The sequence below is a fragment of the Mesoplodon bidens genome, assembly GCF_964165515.1.
Source record: "Mesoplodon bidens genome assembly, chromosome: 2".
Lineage (NCBI taxonomy): Eukaryota > Metazoa > Chordata > Mammalia > Artiodactyla > Ziphiidae > Mesoplodon > Mesoplodon bidens.
The window spans coordinates 138,477,854-138,491,186 of NC_138177.1; the positions used below are offsets into that span (position 1 = coordinate 138,477,854).

Consider the following 13,333-nt stretch of genomic DNA (forward strand, 5'->3'; position numbering starts at 1 on the left):
CTCCTCCCCTGCCCACTCCCTGGAGGTGGGCGGAGAGCAGGCAGGCACAGCTGCACCAGCTGAAGCTGCTGGGAGGGGGCGGCTCCTCCGGGCACCGCGCAGTTGCACAAACCCAGGGATGGCGCTATGGGTCATTGGCTAGCTGCACCTCACGGAGAAAAGGCTGTAACGTCACCACTGAGGACAGATGGCATGAGAGCCTGCTGCCCACAGCTGCCGCCAGGGAATCTAGGCACAGCTGCTCTCCTCCAAACGCCTGGTGCCCAGAGCAGCTGTGAAGGAGGGGACAGCAGCTCCTGTCTCCAGGGAAGCTGGACAGTCTAGAGAGTCTCTCCTCCATCCCAGGGGGAACAGCTGCGTGTCTGAACCATGGGGCCATGGAGCTAGAAAGGTCTGGAGAGATTGTCTAACCATAGCCTCTTCGTTTTACAGATGAACAAACTGAGTTCCAGAGAGGGCATGTGACTCACCCAAGGTCACACCAGAAAAAAGAGAATGACATTGATTGTGTTTTAAAGGGCTTAACGCAGCAGCTCATGGCTGTGTTTCTGGCCTTGAACCCAAGTGCTGTCCAAATGGGTATTTAATAATCCTCAGAACAATGCCATGCCTCCTGCAAGCTGCTAGTCTAAAAATGGCCTTGTCTAATTGCCATGGTTTCAGGATTAATTGCTTGCTCCAATCTATTCCAAGGGGAAAAAAATAAGCATATTATGGCATCGAATAGGCATACTCTATAGGCAAAAGGCTTCTATAACTGGGTGTGGACCTTTGAGAAAACTAGTACCCATGTTTTTATCTCAGTAGCCTCACCTTACCCAGCAGTTCATGCAGCAGGCCTTTCTGGAATTGCAGCATGGGCCAGGCTTTAGAGTTTGTAGCTGCTCAAGCATCATTTTTTTTTTTTTTTATCATCTTCTTGAGAACATTTGCTTCTTTTTGCAAGTGAAGGTTCAGGCAGGATTCTGGGAGGCACCAGGACCCAAGGGTCTCTATTCTACTTGCTAATCTTTATTTGTTTATTTAGTCAACATCTGTTTATTGGCCATGTATTAAACGACAGCCTTGAGCTGGGCACGCAGTAGGTCCTGAGTGAGTGTATGTCACTTTGAATTGACCATTTCTGAAGGGTGAAAGATATTATGGGCTAATTTGAGGGCCCAGAAACACCCTCAAAGGGTAGGTGCTCAAACTAAATAGTCGTGATACTGGCCAGCGTTTGCTGAGCACCTACTATGTGCCTCTGTGTGGCAGGTACTAAGTGATTGAAATGCGTGATTTCATTTAAGCTTCTCTGCAGCTCTAGAGATGGGTATTGTTTTTTCCCATTTTATAGTCTTTATAACCAGCTCATGGTCTGCCTGGCACAGTAAGTGGCCCGGCCCGGGGCTTGCTTCTGTAGCACTGCCCCACTTAATTCCTGTGCCTGCTGCTTCCCGTCCTGATTAGCACTGAGCCAGGTCTCCCAGGAGCCTCACGCGCCCCTGCCCTTCTCTGTCTGACAGACTCCTGCAACTCCAGGTGATGCCTTTATCCCGTCTTCATCTCAGACACTTCCGGCGAGTGCAGACATGTTTGGTTCTGTACCTTTCGGCACTGCTGCTGTACCCTCAGGTAAGTCCTCTTCCACCTTCCTCTGCCTCCACCCACCAAGAAAGAGAAAGGGTTGACTGAACCACCGCCAGATTATGCCAGACACCTGTGGGACCACCATTCTCTCCTTGGCACTCTTCAGGTGACATTGAGAAGCTGCCATGGGCAGGGGGGTGGTATGTTCACAAAGCTCTGGGATGCTGCAGGCCGGAAATCACTCATGTCTTGCACCTGAAAGGTCAAGATTCCAGCTGTATAGCTTTGGGGAGCTTGGTGCACACACAACCATGCAAATCAGTGCAAATCCTGATTTGTACGGTCCAGCTCAGCCAGATGGAGGGAAGGTGGGGGAGGGGTGAGTCCGTGCTCTGCAGACCTCTAGAGGTCTGACTGATAGAAGAGATCTGCCTTATTGGTGGAGGCTTAAAGAAGGGGCGGTTCCCCATGCAAAGGGAAACACCTAAGAGACAGAACAAACTGCTAACAGTGAATTGTAATGGGGCTCTTAGTGATTTAAAGAGCGTTTGTTCTATGTTCCAAATATTCTTTAAAAATATATATATATATAATATATACTTTTACAACAGGGTAAAAATACATATAGTGTTGCAGGTGCAGATTGGTGGGGTCTGAGGCATCTTGTTTCCATGGCATCGGGCACTCCGTGTAGCTGGCCCACTCTACCTGGACATGGCCAAAGGTGGTATTAGTTCTGCTTTTTGCATACATGGCAAAAAACAAAGTCTTTAAGGCAAAAACATCCTTAAGGACTTTTTTTCTTTAACTACGTATTTGAAATCTGTGGCTTTATCTTTCTTTTTCTACTTTATTTATATAAATGACAGCCTTTGAATATCTCAGAATACAAATTTCTTGCATTCTTCTATAAATAATTACTTTTAATTACACAGCATTAGAAACAAATTCTTGCCACCAAATATAAACCTTGCTGTTATTCAAAGTGAAATTAAAAATTCATACTCTGTTCCAAAGTCGTATGAGCTGAGGGATCATTATGAACTTCTAGAAGCAACAGAGGTTGATAGCCACTGGGTCTGACTTACAGTTGAGAATCTATAGGTAGCCTAGAAGTGTCTTTCATTGCTAAGCTTTCCAGTCAAATCTGTTTTACTCACCCCTAAAATGGAACAGTGGCAATGACTAGTTTTCTCTACCTAAAATGGATATGAAAATGTCCTTGGGAATAGTGTTATTGAATCTGTCATTTTAAATAAGAATAATAACAGTTTTTCAGAAATGTACCACCTTCCTGTGCCATCAGCCTCGTATCCAGAATAACCATGCTTTGTCCCCACTATTTGGTGGCACCAAACTTACTCATTTTTAGGATGTTCATTCCACAGATATTCACTCAGTACTCACTATGGGCCAGGTCCTATTCTAGGTGTCTGGGGTGTGTCAGTGAATACCAAAGACACAGACCCCTGGCTACAGAGAGCTTACTTTCTATTGGGGAGATGGACAACAACATAAAAATAAGTAGCTTAACATAATCCTAGAAAATGATCAGTGGTATGGACAGAAGGAAATGTGGAGAAGGGCAGGTGTGAATGGAGGTTGTGGTCAGGAGGAGAGGCTTATGCAAATGTGTGATGTGATCCAGGAAGGCATCTGGATCAAGAGTACTCCAGGTGGGGCTTCCCTGGTGGCGCAGTGGTTGAGAGTCCGCCTGCCGGTGCAGGGGACGCGGGTTCGTGCCCTGGTCCGGGAAGATCCCACATGCCGCGGAGTGGCTGGGCCCGTGAGCCATGGCCGCTGAGCCTGCGTGTCCGGAGCCTGCGCTCCGCAACGGGAGAGGCCACAACAGTGAGAGGCCCGCGTAACGCAAAAAAAAAAAAAAAAAAAAGAAAGAAAGAGTACTCCAGGTAGAGAAATGGCCTGGCCCCTCCCCAATCCCCTCTCTTTGAGTCCGAGGGGCTGGATGCAATTCCGGCCCTAACATTTGACTAAAATGCCTGAGAACCTGCCTGCACTGCTCTGGGCCCTCCCCCCAGCCAGAGCTTTAAAGGCCTGGATTTTGCGGTCTTGTACTTGACCAGCTGTATTGCAAACTGTGGATAAACCACTTCTGCACATTCAGATTCTGCTGCTTCAGCTGCTAAAAAAAAAAAAATAGATTACCTCCAAGATTTTAATTTTTAGAAAATAAGTCTAAAATTAATTTCAGTTAGCGTATTTTTGCTGCTCTTACTCTACTTCGGCTATGCTGAGAAACAAAACTGGGCTTCAGTTGGTGTTAAACTGTCTGCCTTCTACCTCCCTTAACTGGCCTTAAAAATCACTGCAGCTGTTGAATCTCCGTCTCCTGTCCCTAATTGCCCAACCAGTGACCGGGAGATGGGAAATGACCTGGGGTGTGCAGCACAATTAATAGGCTGGGTTTGAACCCTGGCTCAGCGATTTATTTATAAGCTTTAGGCTCCTGGGCAAATTACTTAACCTGTCAGAGTCAGAGTTTCTTCATTTTTATAACTGAATTTAAAATAATACTTACCTTGCAACAATATCATGAGAATTAAATGAGAAAATAAAGTCAAGTGCCTCTGAAAAATGCTGGCACGTTGTAAATGCCCGATGTGGAAAATGCTGTTATTATTATTACTCTGATGTCTAAGGTAGAAGAAAATATGTCTTCTTCTTACCTATGTTTTTTTCCTTTGCCTTCTTGGGATGTTTTCTTAAAAAAAATGCATGAAATATCGGGCTTCCCTGGTGGCGCAGTGGTTGAGAGTCCGCCTGCCGATGCAGGGGACACGGGTTCGTGCCCCGGTCTGGGAAGATCCCACGTGCCGCGGAGCGGCTGGGCCCATGAGCCGTGGCCGCTGAGCCTGCGCATCCGGAGCCTGTGCTCCGCGATGGGAGAGGCCACAACAGTGAGAGGCCCGCGTACCGCAAAAAAAAAAAAAATGCATGAAATAAAGTTTAGGTCTTTGACTTCCTGACTGCACATGGCAGAGCTGGCCTGAAGGGCTTGGAGAATGTGCTCTGTATGAGTACAGACCCTGCCAGTAACCAGCTGTGTGACACTCAGCTATATCGCTTTGGAGCCTCAGGGAACTTATCTGTAAAATGGGGATGATAATTCCACCTCATAGAGCTGTTCCTGAGTTAATACGTGTAGTATAAAACATTTAAAACAATGCCTGGCAGTGTTTATATAAGTGAGCACTCCGAAAAAGTTCCCCGCCCTACTCACTGGGGACCCTGGCTCTGCTACCTACCCTTGCTGTGTAGCCACATCAAACCTTCCCCTCCTGAAGCTGTAGGTTCCTTGTATGCAGATTAAAGAGATACTGATAACAGCTACCCCAGAGGCTTGTTTGCAAGGATCAACTTCACAAAAAATGTGAGCTCCACTAGAGCAAGGATTTTTATTTTTTTTACTGTCTTGTTCTTCACTGCATCTCCAAAGACAAACAGTGCTTGGCACCCAGGAGGGCCATTTTTGAACAAATGAATCAAACGACATAATGTAGATAAGAGGTACCATATAAGTTATATATATGTTGGAGGAAGTAAGTCTAAAAAATGTTTTCACTATTTTTCACTTTAGTTTTTTCACTTTAGTTTTCACTTTAGTTTTCACTATTTTCTTCCATTTTAGTCTGCTTTTTTTTTTTTTTTTAAATAATGAGGATATCCCCAGGTGCCAGCATCTGGTTATAAATTGCGATTTCAACACTTAAAAATCTAACTGCAAGGCAGTAATGCAGGTGTTTCCTTTCACTGCACAGCGAGGAGATTTATGATTGATCTGAACTTCATGGCATAAACAGATGCTCCTTGGCACCTCCCCCCTCCACTGTTGAATGTTAACCAGTAAACAGTTACTAAGCTGTCAAGTGGCTGCAGTGGCAGCCACGCAGTGGTTTCCCATGTCCAGCGCTACTGCAGCCCTGCCACTGAGATGTCCCTTCAGGGAGGCACAGTGCCATGTGACCCGAGAGCCTTGGCTCACAGGTCTGGGGAAAAAGCCCCCACTGCAGGGATCCGTCCCACCCAGGAAGAGCAAGTGAGACCTGCAAGTTCCCAAACATGATACCCAATTACCCTTGTTGCCTTTTTTTTTTCTTTTGAATATTGTACTTTGTTCTGAAGCAGATGGCATGAAGCCAGGGAGACATGCTAATAGCTCTCTCCAGAAAAGTGTGCATGGCCCATCTGTTGGCTCCTTGTGGAAAAAAGGAAAAAAAAAAAAAAAGGATGGTGGGGGAAAAAGCCTGCCACCATCAGTAGACTGACTCATCAGAGATCATAGCACTTACGGATGCTGGAGTTGAATTGGATACTTAGAAAAATGCAGTGAAGGCATTTATTCCACTGTGACTCATTCACCTCCACCTAGAGCCTTTCTCCAGCCTCCAGCATTTATGGAGCAGTGGATGTGTGCCCAAAACTGTGCTAGACGCAGATGGGGGAGGGAGAAAGAAATAAAAGGTTCCTCATAGCAGGAGCTTTCCAGTCTCATGAGGGAAGACAGAATCACTGGGCAATTCCGACGCAGTGTGACAAGTGCCACAGTGGAGATGAACATGGGGGCCTGTGCACACCCAGAGGAGAACCAGCTGAGTCTAGAGGGCAGAGGTGATGCTGAACCACGTCTCAAAGAGCAAAGGAGGGGCAGCCATGTGAAAAAGAATTAGGGATGGCTTTCCAGGCGCAGATGGACCAACAGAGACGAGAGAACAGGTTGGGTTGTTTGCATCTGCTGCAGGGAAGAGTGCCAGTGGGAGAGCAAATGGAAAATGGGGGTGAGGAAGTGGAAGGGAACTGACCCCAAAAGCTCCAAAGTCAAGCTAAGGCCTCTGGGCCTCATACTCAAGGTAATGAAGCACTGTACAGCTGACCTTTGAACAACACAGGCCTGAACTGCACCGGTCCACTTATACGTGGATGCTTTCCAAGAAATACTGCAGTAGTACTATATATGGTCTGTGTTTGGTTGATTCCGTGGATGCAGAACCAGGTATATGGAGGGCCAACTATGAGTTATATGCAGAATTTCCACTGTGTGCAGGTGAGCGCCCCTAACCCATGCGTCGTTCAAGGGTCAACTGTATTTGCATTTTAGAACAGTCATCTGGTGGCAGTAAGGAGAGTGGGATGGAAGCCAAGCAAAACAATAGTCTGGCTGGAGGCTGAAGCCTTCCATCCATTTACCAAAATGGGCATCAGGGTTGGTGTGATGAAAAGATCCATGGGCAGGTCTTCACCCTGTCAGACCCAGTGCTCCTTTTTTATAACAAGGATTTGTGATGTCTCCTTTAATATTTTGAAATGAAACTCATAGAGAATATAACCTACCTACTTGGTTTTTCAAAAATCAATATAATGTCCTAACTGTAATATAAAGAAGAAATAAAGGAAACTAATTTATAATAACAAGATAATGTATTGCAGTAAGGAAATGCCCAGGTAAAACTACACTAAAAAACATACTAAGTGGTCAGGTGTGTGTACCTATAACTAGAATCACCACAGGTTCAGACCAACCAGTACAGGAGTGTCATGCTTCCTCCAGCGCCATGATCAGGGACCATGATTTTCCAAGTTGGTGAACAACTCCTGACAATGTTCCAAACAAAACGAAATATAGTCTTCCCTCAAATATACACAGTTCTTACATTCCTGGAAAATGTAGTGCATTAAAACTGTGCAAAGAAACGTTGATTTTCCATGTGATTCAAAGTCCAATCTAGTCCCTGGCGGTCCAGTGGTTAGGACTCGGCACTTTTGGTGCCATAGCCTGGGTTCAGTCCCCGGTCGGGGAACTAAAATCCTGCCAGCCACAGGGTTGCGCCACCACCCCCCCCAAAAAAATAAATAATAAAATAAAATATTCATTAAAAAAGTCTAGTCTGTACTCAAATAATCACAAACAGAATGCTGACATTTCTTTGTCATGCACGTTATCTCCCACATTATCAAGGTCTAGTGTCAATGCTCTTGGCCCCTTAAATGCTAGTACTGTCTGGCCGCGAAATTATCATGACAACCAAAACACACCCCAGAAAGTTCCTAATCATGCCTTAGGAGGTAGTAGCTCTCCCACCGAGAACCACTGAACCCTGTCAAAGTCAATCAGAAAATAAGAAAACCAATGTTGCAAAATTCTTAGTCTGTTGGTAGGTTCAAGTCACTGCATTATTACGATAGACAGTGTAAGCACGTTGCAAGTTTAAATGTCAGCACCAGTGCCTCTTCACCCCTCTCATTTCCGAGCACTAGGACCAAGGTGATCTGAAAAGGGTACTGTCTGTTTTGTTGCCACTCCTGCCTCATTCCATAAAAGTATTTAACACTATTAGATTGATCAGCAGGAAGCCCGTGTGGAAAGCCCATGTGTCTCTCTACCCCACTACTGGAGCCTCCTCTGACCTTGGAAGGAAATGGACTGGCTTTGAAAGTTGGCTCCATCCCTTAAGAATCAGTTGAAGGGCAGGTGGATCTGAGGCTAGAGCATGAGTGAGGCAGCCCACACGTGATTTCTCTGGGCTCACCGGAGGCACTGACACAACCCAGGACATGCCCAGTGCCCCCGCGCTTGCCAGTCTTCCATTTGGAAGTTGCTAGATACCGTGCAACCACCCTCTTCTTTTCCTGGTCTCACTGCTCTGTACCTGCAGATTCCTTCCGATAGCCATAAAAATGCATATTTTGAGACATATTTTGAGAGGCCCTCTAGTCTGCCTGGACTGGTCATCCGTCTCCTGGGCTTGATTGCACCCTGAAAAGGGTGGGGACCTCTGGAAGGACATGGGAGTCTCCTCCAGGCCCACAGTGAGCTAAAACATGACATGGCTAGACCAGCTTTACGGACTGTGCTAAGATCAGAAGTCAGTCTTGGCCATCTGGGTGAGGCAGTGGAAAGAATGCTGGCTTTGGGGACAGATGACCTCAGTTCAGATCCTGATCCCAGCTTGTCTCAGCTGTGTGAACTGAAGGAGGTACTTTTTTTCTCTGAGCACCAATCTCCTTATCCCTCAAATGGAGATAATGATACCGACCCTGCAGGGATTTTGTAAAGATGTGAAGCATCTAATACTGCACCTAGCACATTGTAAGCATTTAATAAGTGGAAATTATTATTGTTTCTATTATTATGGTACAGAGTATCACTTGTGCTCCTTTTAAAATGACTAGATCTCACCTGAAAGGAATAATATAGCAAAAAATTATGGTGACGTATGTGAGTACACCCCCTGGAGTTTTGCAGTGCCTAACCTGTGCCACTGTATGAGGTGGTCCTGAGTAGATGCTAACTTACATTTTTTTAAATCTCTAAATTAAATCTTTAAATTAACCCAATGAGGCGCAGAAGGTATTTTCTACCCATTTTACAGATAAGGAGAGGCTTAGAGAGCTTCTGAAGCTCTCCCCAAATTCCATAGATAAGAAGTGGCAGTCTGAATTTTAACCTTGGCCTCTAAAACTCCAACATTTTGATTCTTTTTTTTTTTTTTTTTTTTGTGGTACGCGGACCTCTCACTGTTGTGGCCTCTCCCGTTGTGGAGCAACAGGCTCCGGACACACAGGCTCAGCGTCCATGGCTCACAGGCCCAGCCGCTCCACGGCATATGGGATCTTCCTGGACCGGGGCACGAACCCGTGTCCCCTGCATCGGCAGATGGACTCTCAACCCCTGCGCCACAAGGGAAGCCCAACATTTTGATTCTTAATCATTTTGCATACCGCTTTGATGCTGAGAAGGAAGATGTTATAACCTGGCTTTACAACAAAGAGCTTGACTCTATGCTGAAGCATTTGGGAATGCCCTAAGTCTAGCAAGAAGGGGAGGCAAGATTCAAACCCAGCTGTGCCTGGTTTCCAGCGCTCTGCCTTTTCTACTGAGACACACTGGTTCCTGAGGTTGTGTGCTGTCAGAAACCTCTAAGAATTATAAGACTCTAAGAACTATAGCAATGTTATCATTACTCCCCAGATCTCTGCCCGGTGTCCCCCTCACTGTATTCTAGTCTCTGCTTATAAGTCATCTTCTCAGAGCGGTTTTCCCTGACCAGGGCTCTAGAAGACAGACTCCAGGAGAGCAGGGACTTCTGTCTTACTCACCTTTGCATCCTAGCACACAGCCTGACACTCAGCAGTTGCTTGGTCCCTTTCTTGCCCATCACTTGACTCCCTGAATGATTCTTTCCCAAGGCGCCTGACTCTTCTTTTTAACCCTTGCAGGTTATGTTGCAATGGGCGCCGTCCTCCCATCCTTCTGGGGCCAGCAGCCCCTTGTCCAACAGCAGATCGCCATGGGTGCTCAGCCACCAGTCGCTCAGGTGATGCCAGGGGCTCAGCCCATCGCATGGGGCCAGCCGGGTCTCTTCCCTGCCACTCAGCAGCCCTGGCCCACCGTGGCCGGGCAGTTTCCGCCAGCCGCCTTCATGCCCACACAAACTGTTATGCCTTTGCCAGCTGCCATGTTCCAAGGTCCCCTCACCCCCCTTGCAACCGTCCCAGCCACGGGTGACTCCGCCAGGTCAAGTCCACAGACCGACAAGCCCAGGCAGAAAATGGGGAAAGAAATGTTTAAGGATTTCCAGATGGCCCAGCCTCCACCTGTGCCCTCCCGCAAACCCGACCAGCCCTCCCTCACCTGCACCTCAGAGGCCTTCTCCAGTTACTTCAACAAAGTCGGGGTGGCACAGGATACAGATGACTGTGATGACTTTGACATCTCCCAGTTGAATTTGACGCCTGTGACTTCTACTACACCATCGACCAACTCACGTGAGTGCCCTTCTTTGAAGGCATAAACTCCCAGAGAGCAATTGATGCCTTGTTTCTGGCGTCAGAGAAATCACCTCAGTTGCATTCAACAGGCCTCTTTGTTTATATTACTACTACTAATCATAGCCTCCCGTTATTAGGTGCCAATTATATGCACCTTCTCCGTGTGCTTTATTATTTCTATACTCCTAACAATGCTAATGGCAAGTTTTGTGAGACCTGTTTGACAGATAACGAAAGTGAGATTCAAAGACAAAGAAAATAGACAAAAGGGTGGAATTGAATACAGGCCTGTTATTTATCTAGCATGTTACTCTGGCTCTTAAGTTTTTATTCCCTTGCACATTCATTTATTCATTTATGTATATCCCAGCTCTGACACATAGATTTGGGTATGGCTTATTGAACTAAAAATGAATGGTGTATGTGCATTTAAAAAATGTTAGGGACAAGTATAAAAAATTAGAAGATTAAGATCAGGAGAAAACACAGGCCAGAGATAGAGCAGCCATAAGGCCTCCTACACTGGTAGAGTGACAGCCAGAATTTGCTCAAAGCTTCAGGTAGTCAGAAAGCTCTGCACTGGGAATCCAGAGAGTGGCCTGATTTCTTACCAGTTTTGTGTCAATGGGCAAGTCATTTTACTTCTTTGAGCCTCAATTTCCTCATCTGTCATAGGCTAAGGGTCATAAAAAGGATTCAGTGGTACATGTACTAAAACATTATGTCCCTCACAGAGTTGGAAGTCTTTTTATTGTCATTGTTATGGCATACTGAGTGGGTTTGCACAGTCTTGGACTGAGGTTCTAATCCTGCCTTCTCCACCCCAAACTGTGTCTTTGGGCAAGTGTGTGACTTCTCTTAACTTCAGCTGTGTCTTGGGTAAAATAAGTGAGCTAGCTTCAATAGCTCTGTGCCTTTTCCTAGTTCTGGCATTCAGTGATTCTATCCCAGCTCACTTTTCTATTGCCAGCATCTGGAAAACCAGCACTGTGCAGCCAATCAGAATCCAGATGTACTTGGGCACACCGATGCCTGGTTGACACCATCCGGGAAAGGTGTCTGGTGATCCAGCCTGTGCCTTGACAGTTGATAAGGGGAAGGAAAAGGCTTATGGAACAGTGAGGTTGGCGTTTTCATTACTGTCACAGATGGTATGGATTACTCCTTAGCCAGTACCCTGAATTGTCCAAAAAAATCTAATGTTAACACAATTAGATAATGTCACTTCAGCAAGGTTTGGGATGCTGTTCTGAAAATGAACCTCTTCTATGGGTATAAACAGCCTACTTCCTCTCAGGCCATAGGATCTACATGGTGGGGGCATCTCTATTCACTCCAGCTCACGGGGTTTCAATGAAGAATCATGAATAAAAAATGAAATGCTAAAGAAACAACAGCCATGCATAAAAAGCAAGCATCTTTTGAAGACAGATGTCTCTCTTTCAAGGGGCTTCTGTGCCAACTATATATATATAAAAGAGGGAAGTTTAAGCTCTTTGAGGACAGGGAATATGTCTTAATCATCCTCGTGCTGCTACACTTCTCATGATGGTCGTGTGGTGCCTGGCACATGGGATGTGCTTTGGAAAGATTGTAGACGATGAAGGTACAAAACAAAGGCTACTCAGTTACTGTCGTGTGTCAGAGCGGGAGATTTTGGTCCAGATAATTTTTTGTTGTGGGCGGCTGTCCTGTGGACTGTAGGATGTTTAGCAGCATCCCTGGCCTCTAGCCACTAGAGGCCCGGTAGCACACATCCTCTTCCCCTAGCCATGATGAGCAAAAATGATCCTAGATAGTGCTAAAGGTCCCTTGGGAGTAAAATTGTCCTAGATTGAGAACCACAGTTTTAGGGTGTAGAGGTATTCTACAAAACCTTCTAAAGGTTAAGATACTTGCATAAATAAACTTCGAGTTTTGCATCCCACTGATTCCATCCAATATGTATGAGCAGGATATCTCTCAGAATCGGCAGCTCTGTCAGGGTCCTCAGCCTTTAGTAAGCAAGAAACCATGTCAAACACAGTTCAGAATCCAATTACACTCATAATTATTAAGCATCTACCGCATATCAAGGCGTTTTCATAAAGCTTATCTCATTTAAACTCTCTGTAACTGGTTTGTTCTATAGGCATCTCATGAAACAAAACAGACTTCCTTTTAAATTAAAAAAAAAAAGAAACAATGTTTTATTGTAAAGAAAACGAGTGCAACCTATCTTTATATCTCTTATCCATCAACATCACGTTTTGAATGTTTTGAGTGGAGAGGGCCCAAAAGTATACCTCAAATAGAAATAGAAAAGCACAGTGGACTGAGCACTGTCAGATTTGTGTTAAATAGTTGTGTTAACTCTAAGAAAGGCACTTCACCTCTCTGAGCTGCAGTTTCTTCATCAGAAAAAGACAATAGGTACAATAGCACCTTGCAGGGTTTATATTACAGAGCATGATGAATGCAAAGTGCCTAGCACCGTGTCTAGCTTGCTGGCACGCAATAAATAGCATCATCGTTCTAAAGAGAGGTCCATCAAGGCAAAAGCAACTCACCAAGTTTTATAATCACTCACTGTCTGATAAGCAGCCAGATTTTGTAAATTCTGGGATGTAATGGCAGGGAGGCCTTGTCAATGGCTTTTGAAATTCAGCTACTAAATCAAGCCATGCCTCCCCACCCCTCCTTTGGGGCTGAGCCAGTGCTGGGTATTTTCAGTGCCAATTTAGACATTATTGAAAAGAAAAAAAATGGAAATGATTGAAAGGAAAGTAGTTTCTAAATGGCGTATTTATTATAAACCTCTGGGATAAAGGAGACAAGGAACATGTGGGAAGGTTAGGACAGAAAATGGAGATCCTTATGGAACAAGGAAAAAAGTGCCAGCTGTGAAGTTGCCATCAGCTACATTCATTTTCCCAGATCACCGAGACACTCTATTCAGCACGTGTTTATCAAATACCTACTATGTGCCAGGATACAA

The 13,333-nt window shown here is 45.4% G+C and overlaps 1 protein-coding gene across 2 annotated transcripts in view; it reads left to right on the forward strand.

The window, feature by feature from the left end:
- The window catches only part of DAB1 (DAB adaptor protein 1), a 436,853-nt gene that overhangs the window by 406,177 nt on the left and 17,343 nt on the right, over positions 1–13,333 (forward strand). For both annotated transcript variants that reach the window (XM_081225678.1, XM_081225679.1), the window contains 2 exons: positions 1,506–1,614; positions 9,805–10,353. In XM_081225678.1, the coding sequence (XP_081081804.1) occupies positions 1,506–1,614; positions 9,805–10,353 (658 nt within the window). The remainder of the gene's footprint in view (positions 1–1,505; positions 1,615–9,804; positions 10,354–13,333) is intronic.